Source organism: Aplidium turbinatum, chromosome 1 (genome assembly GCF_918807975.1).
Source record: "Aplidium turbinatum chromosome 1, kaAplTurb1.1, whole genome shotgun sequence".
Lineage (NCBI taxonomy): Eukaryota > Metazoa > Chordata > Ascidiacea > Aplousobranchia > Polyclinidae > Aplidium > Aplidium turbinatum.
In genome coordinates this window covers 9535250-9542692 of record NC_137472.1, presented here as the reverse complement: position 1 = coordinate 9542692, position 7443 = coordinate 9535250, and the positions used below count along the sequence as shown (strand labels likewise).

Sequence of the window (7443 nt, the reverse complement as noted above, 5' to 3'; positions counted from 1 at the left end):
GCATGCTGTTATTTAACCTTGATAGCTGCCATGGCAAACAGGTATCAACAACCATCATTTGCTAACGTTAAATCTTACTGGTTGGTTGTATGAACAAAGTGAGCTCGTTATTTCATTTCGAATACTTCTGCGCAGTAGCTGTTTGTTTAGGCTACTATTGTAGCCTATGCCTTTTATTTTTGTATTCTTCGTTTTTGTGTGCTTTGAAAATCGACATTCTTGTCTGGTGCAAATAAATAATAAAAAGAACATTACAACGTTGTTGCTTATTACGTATTAGATTTGATGACAATTATTTCATAACAATAAGAAACAAGCGATAACATATTCCACCCGGATTTCCAACGTCAGTGAGTAAAGATCATTATATATCGTTTATATTCCATCTTTTTCGCACAAGGCGTAGGCGTTCCATGAGCACACAGCATCATCGCTGACGAGCTTGTCATCGTACATGATCACGCATTCTTCATTTCTGTAGTAATTGCTTGGTTGTCCACTATCCCACAAAGCTTCAGCATCTTCAACAAGGTCGCCATTGATCCAATTCCACGTTCCCGTTGTGCCGATATCAGTCATTCCAATCCACATCCAATATGTGGGGTTTAAAGCGTTCTTGATGATCCTGAAAACACAGCGAATAAATTATGAAAGTGGTGAAACGGATAGAAAATAAAGCCTTGAATAACTGTTTTCAAGGCTTCATGTTATTCCAATATTAGGCTACAGCTCCGGAAATTTGAGTCTTTTGGCAAGGTGGATGAAAGTATCCAAATGTGGTTCCTTGTAATCCACAAATAGAAAAATTCACCACGCTGAATTACTTATGTAGCAATAAAGCGTTCAATTCTGGTAAACGTTTACTGTCGACAACGACGACAACAGTAAACGACGACTTTCTGCAGTTAGATAACTATAAAGTCTATATACCAAAGACAGGAAACACACAGAAATACAACAGTTTTGAGCAATATAACAATTTATTTGACATATTTACAAATAGTTTTAACAGTCGAACGTTTTCCGCTTAACTTTAGCCCTCATCAGGAATCTGAAAATATTTCTAAGCAATAAGCATGTTTCCAAATATCGTTTGTCCAATCTCAATTTGACTACTTTTCTTCCACACCGCTCTACTTTTCTGAGCTGGTTTACAGGAATACCTCTCAGGAATTCCTGTAAACCAGCAAACTTTCTCCCGAAACTGTATTAAAATCTATATATGTTTTTAACATGAATTTTTAATTTTAATATTTTTTTTATTTTAATATGAACTTTTAATTCTATTTGAATAAGATCTTCTGATGATCCGTTTAGGTGAAACAGGCTGTTAAGGATTCAGATAGTAATAACTATAAGTGATTTAATTCGCTCTGCTTTGCTTTTTTGCCTAGCATTGAGCACTTTTTGTAGTATTAATAGTTTTCATTGTTTTCATTTTTAATAATGAAATATTTCCCTGGGGTCCACAGATTAATGCATCACAACAACCAAACACTGGCAGAACTATTATGGACTCACAGAAGGTCAGTTTAAAACTAGATTTTGAAACCATATGAAGTATTTTAATAATCCAAAATACAAAAATGACACTAAACTTTTTAAATTAATTTGTTCATCGAAAAATCAAAACAAACAAATTACTATTTGAACAATCAAGTAGAAAATTATTGCCAGCCCGAGCCACATCGATGCGGATACGCAGGATACAATTTATACGTCAACGAAAATAATTAAAAAAATAAGACAATTTTCTTTAACTTGCACTTTCGTTCTTAAACTATGATGTTTTTTTGTTTTTTTTCTTTGCTTCAACCTTTTGCATCCTTTGTCACTCATGAGTCGAAGAGCTTCGTGTCCACACCTTTAGCACGATCAGTGAATCAAGCTATATACTGTACCTGAGAATGTGTCGAGCAGCCATTAGATTGATTGGTCATCAACTTTACTTAGATTTGCGCACAATTTGGGGCATGATAGATGGCGCACTTGCTGATCTGCAGTGTGTTCCTTCTTGCTGTACCCACAGATCGAGGATGAAGCCATCCCCTATTTGTGCATGTTGAAAAGAAATAGTCTCATCTCAGTACGCAAGCAGTACAACTGCACTCAAGTTTTTCTTGGCAAAACCATTCCAGTTGGGTAGGGGCTAGTGTCGTGATGTATTGTACAGTCGATGAAGTCTTATGGAGTTCTTTTTCCACTCCAAGCTTCATTGGTGGGCTGCGCTTTGATGGCTTGGTTTTCAGCAGCTTTTATCAAAAGTTGTGTAGCCTGTGCAAATGGGTGATTCGATTTCAGTGGTTGGTGTCGATCGCTGACAGACTCATAGAGCTTTGAGTGGAGCAACTCGTTGAGATTCATAGTGCGACGAAAGAAACACAGGATGGCTTCTTTGCAGTGAAGCTCACCTAGTTTTATGTATGCAAGGACATTAAGCTTGTTCGATGACGTAGGTCGCAGGCATCTAGCCACAATAAGCAAGGCATCATTTATGGCAGTGGACACTGCGACTCCAAAACGGTAGATATTATTCTGCTGAAACGTAGACTAGAGCATTTGTGCAGCGTGCAGGTGTCAATTCTCTCATCCCAGTCTTTTATTTTTTATACTATTTGATTTCTTGTCATTTATTGCCTTTTTTCGCAACCAAGTCTTTTTATTTTATTTTTTTCCTTTTTTTCTTTTCTTTTTTCCTCAAGTCAACCAAGTCAAAAACCAAGTCAGAACCAACCAGCCGCCTTCTTTATCATCATCATCATCCATTTTTTTATGTGTGGTGGGAAAGGCTTAGCAGTTGCGGTTTGTTTGGTGCTTGATTCCCTTTTTTTTCGAACCAAGTTTCATTCCTTTTTTAATTTTGAACCAAATTTTATAGATTAAATACCATGTCTACAAGAAATTTTTCGTTTTTCATAAATTAGCCACTTTTTGACCGTGGTTTGATGATATGTGTTTGAAGACGCAAGCTCAAAGTTCACAATAAATTATTTTAAGTGTCTAAGAAACTCTGTCATGTTTTGTTTATTAAACATAATGTAATGCGATTTTATGTTCATTTGACATACTGTACTAGCAAGCTTTGACTTGAATGGGGCGAGTGAAGTTTGAAAATCATTGTATTAAGTGATAGGCATACACATGCTTGATTAATCCTGGTATTGAAAGAAACAAGTTGTTTCATAAAGCAGCTTAGTTACCAAGATATTTTACATTGTAAATGGGTAAATCGATTTATTGGCAACGTTTAAAACCTTGTAGGCTAAGCACTGTTTGAAACCTCACCTTCTATTCGTCATACTTCGGACGCCGTAAACTGCTACATCTGCTCCTATTCTTTGGCAAAACTGTCTGCTTTTAGCATAATTTTGCTGGGTACTTGATAGTTTGTATTGATATCCATTGAATAATTTAATCCATCCGTCATCTAATCTTACGAATCCGTTGCGGACAGCTAAGAAAAAAAATACATAATATTTGAAAGGATGTTAATTAAAATAACCTGTTTTCTTTTTAGCTTTTACTTTCATTTAATACATTAAGTCTATGAACACCCTTTATTTAAAAAAAATCAACGACCAATGCGCCCTTCCAACTGTTGCGCAGAAACTTGGAACCTTACAAAAAATTAACTTTTAAACTAAGATCAATAATTTGATCTGAATAGATTCGAAATCAAACAAAATTAAGGGATATTGTAACAACTATCAAGGAACTAAAATAATCATGGCCAGGTTACTTTTGTCGTATCCAGGCTTACACCGGTGGTTGAAGATTTAGATTAAATGGACGGGGACGCAAGGAAGCCAATTTTCATGTCCATCTTCAGGTATGCTTTAAGTGTCCTGCCAAAGACACAGCCGCGTGCTCTTGAGCAGTATCGAACAGGAGACCTTTCGAAAATAGTTCAAGGATCGGAAAGCAATCTAAAACCCTGAGTGCATGTGTTCAGTACCGTTGACCGGGAGTTCAGTTCCGTTGACCGGAAGGTTCAGTTCCGTTGACAGGGGGGCTCAGTTTCATTGACAGGAGGTTTAGTTCCATTGACAGGGGGGTTCAGTTGGTAAGCCTACTGTTGAACCAGGGCCCGGAATGAATCAGGGGTTCGTAGCATTTCGAAGGAGCGCGAGAACTTGAGGAAATTACCGCACATTTTTTTAATATGGTGTATTTTTTTAGATCTGGCTCCAAAAAATCTCATTGGTACAGGGCCAAAATTAAGTAAAAAAAAATTGAAGAATTTCATTTTGTTTTAATTTTTCATTCATAGATTTATGTTGATTCCGTCGCAAATCTCGTTTCAAACTCTGTTGGCCATTCCTGCAAAATTTGTTGGACAGTTTTTGGCGTTGCTAGGTTTGATTTGAATTTGCAAGAATATCATGTAAAACTACACAAAATATGATACGCCGGTTTACAAACCAGATTAATGTTGCAAAAGTATTAACTATAGATTTGTTCAATTACGGTACTTTGCTTTCTTAACAGATATGAAAGTATCAGTTTGAAACTTTCAGATTTGTTCCATTAGTGTATCTGGAAACTTTGCAGTAAGTTATGACTTGAAATGTTTATAAATTTACTTAAAAGTTTTGAGACATTTGAGAAGTAAAAAAAAAAATAGTTGTTTTAAAGCCAACTTCATGTCTTACTATTTTATCATTAAACAACGCATCAGAAATGAAAACGAGAAAACCACACGATTGTGATATGTGCCTATGACCAATTGCGGAAGTACTTTTTCTGTTAAGTAGGCATATTATATAATCGATGGCTTTAAAGTTTAGGGTAATCGTTAACAAATGCCACAGACATATACAACCAAGCAACCACACGGCATTTAACATAATGGATTAAAATTGAGCATAAACTGTAAGCTACTAACGTTTTCGGCCATACACACGTTAGCCCTTATCAAGTAACAAAAAATATGTTACTTGATAAGGGCTAACGTGTGTATGGCCGAAAACGTTTGTAGCTTACAGTTTATGTTCAATTTTAATCCATTATGTTAAATGCCGTGTGGTTGCTTGGTTGTATATGTCTGTGGCTGAAGAAAGTAACCTCTTTACCAAAATTGTATCGTTAACAAATCAACGAAATTAATCCGTTGATACATTATGCAGCTATTTGTGTTCACCTGTAAGTGTTGCCATCAGTTGTTCTTCAAGGGACTTCCTCATATCTGAAAATACAATTCAATCGCAAACATTTGATAAATATTGCAAAGAAAAATAACCTATATTGTTAATTCATAGCAGATTCTGGATTGATGATTTCGTGGGAAGAGCAAGCGACAGCTATGCCGCATGCCATACACATTCGTGCAGTAACAACTGCGAAAAATATTTTCTACAGAAATAAAACCTAAACAAATTTTCTTGAAATCCAGATTGGTGATTATCTAATGACACTCCCGTCCCACATTTTGTGATTATCGTGCTTTACTGCACATGAAAAATGGCTATCAAAATTAAAATCTCTATTTGAAATATCTGCATGAGAACGCAAGCTCTGCATCGATGAGATTGGGATTTTTGGCTATTAATTTAAATTTCATTATGTTTCTCGTAAAACTTGGAATATCCGTGACCACAACTATTTGAAAACAACACCATTCATTAGTGTAAAAGATCATCGTGTAAGCACATCTTTGAAGAAGGAAAGCATTGCCCAATTCCCCCATTGCGTACACCGCTAAGTTTCGCATGTATGTTTTTGTTGCAATATTTTGTTTGTTATGCATTTCATATTTCTCAAGACAATCACACCATCCTTTTTATTTTCTAAAAATACTTACAAACTATAGACCAGTGTTTCTCAGCCCCGAATTCGTAAGTTCAAACGGGTCTTCCAAAGATTCTTCACGAATCCGCTAGTATACTAACTTCAGAGGTTGTTTTGTTTAATACTGTAGCTTTCAACAATTGACTCGCGACATCCGCCTAACTGGTGTGATAACTTTCGTAGCGTAAATCCACAAAACAAAGGGAAAGGATTAATGTTTCATGTGGTACCAATTCGGTCTTTGGTGCTGAAAATATTTAACCTAATCGGTAAAAGCAAAAGCAAGTGTTTCTTTCAGAGTTCACGGTGCACAAATCATCTTGATAGTACAGTACAATAGGGCCTTCCGTACCAAAGATAACTAACTATTCAAGTTTTTGTTTATCGTCTACTTGCCAAAAAAAATCCCAAAAACACGGTAGCTATTTAAATGGGATATGTGTATTTTAACATAGTATCGTAGTTTGATTCATCATCATCATCAACCAATTTTGATTATACAGGCCATGAATTAATCCTCATGTCGAGGGTGTGGCCTGTCTGTTAGTCGAGAACGAAGTCTTCCCTTCCACACCTGATTGTGTCTGTTTATGATAAATGTGTATGTGTGCTGATGATCTGCATGTGTGCTGATGATCTGTATGTGTGCTAATGGTATCTGAGTGTGTTGATGATGTCTGTGCATCTCCTTCCTTGATCAGAAGGAAATTTATTTTTAAAAACCGGCAGTTTTTTTACCCTTGCAAAAATTGGCAGAAACATTCGAAAACAAAATTTTATTTACCTGAGTGATTGGTGAGTTGTTTATACAGAGAAGATATTTCATCTGAAACAATGATAACACAAAATTAAAAAGAATAACATTTTTATTACAAATAACATAAAGAAAGTGCAGCCTACACCCACAGTCACATTCAAAGTTGGTTTTCTTGTGTGCAATAGTGAGTCACTCGGTGGTTATATCAACAGTAGGCTACCACTGCCAGGCAGTGGCGTAACCAGATCAATTTTACTAGGGGGCAAAGTAAAGGCAAGGCTTTTTTCATAAGGGGCAACATTTTTTGTGACGTCATAAGTAAAGGCCATATAAATTGCTTTAAAACTAAAGTTACCATTAAATTTGAATAGACGATAAAGCCGTGTAGTGTAGTAGTGTAAACGCGAGCTGTAAACACGCAAAACGCACGAAGATCGCAACGCAAGAAAAACGTATGGAAAACGCACATATAGTCTAAATCCAGCTTAACTACCTGCAGCTGTGCTGACATTCTAATAACTTTCGCAGCCGGAATCCCATGAGCTCACTCATAGGCTACATGGCAGAAGTCAAAGACTTTCCGAAGATCAATTGTTTTCAACTGGATTAAGGAAAACGAATGTATTTAGCCTCAGACAGCAAAATCTGTCATTTCTATATTGCTTCAATGTAAAAACAAATGTAAAAATAACGTAGTTTGATGTCTGACACCTAATTTGGTTAAATTAACGGAGCTACTGTAACCAAATCCTGTATGAAAAACTGTTCTCCTTGGTTAATGTCTCATAAATTGGATTTTTACTGGGGAGGCAAAAACGTTTACAAATTGCCTCTCCCTTGGCTACTCCACTGCTGCCAGAGTGTTCGAGCTACGAACAGTCATCTAAGATTAATATCCA

The 7443-nt window shown here is 36.2% G+C and overlaps 1 protein-coding gene across 1 annotated transcript; it reads right to left on the bottom strand.

Moving 5' to 3' along the window:
* Positions 1-375: 375 nt before the first annotated feature.
* On the bottom strand, positions 376-6591 carry LOC145774118 (CD209 antigen-like protein C). The gene is made up of 4 exons (XM_082585310.1): positions 6572-6591; positions 5141-5185; positions 3286-3454; positions 376-625 (listed from the first exon to the last, which is right to left on the bottom strand). The coding sequence occupies exons 2-4, from the start codon at positions 5181-5183 to the stop codon at positions 376-378; spliced, it is 462 nt and encodes a 153-aa protein (XP_082441436.1). The 5' UTR covers positions 5184-5185; positions 6572-6591.
* Positions 6592-7443: the final 852 nt, after the last annotated feature.

What these genes read in the sequence shown, in the direction of transcription:
- LOC145774118 (XM_082585310.1), bottom strand. Translation starts at nt 5,183, where the DNA reads ATGAGGAAGTCCCTTGAAGAACAACTGATGGCAACACTTACAG. An exon ending in ACTGATGGCAACACTTACAG is followed by an intron (nt 3,455 to 5,140) that starts GTGAACACAAAT and finishes TTTTTTTCTTAG; the next exon opens with CTGTCCGCAACGGATTCGTA. An exon ending in CGAAGTATGACGAATAGAAG is followed by an intron (nt 626 to 3,285) that starts GTGAGGTTTCAA and finishes CTGTGTTTTCAG; the next exon opens with GATCATCAAGAACGCTTTAA.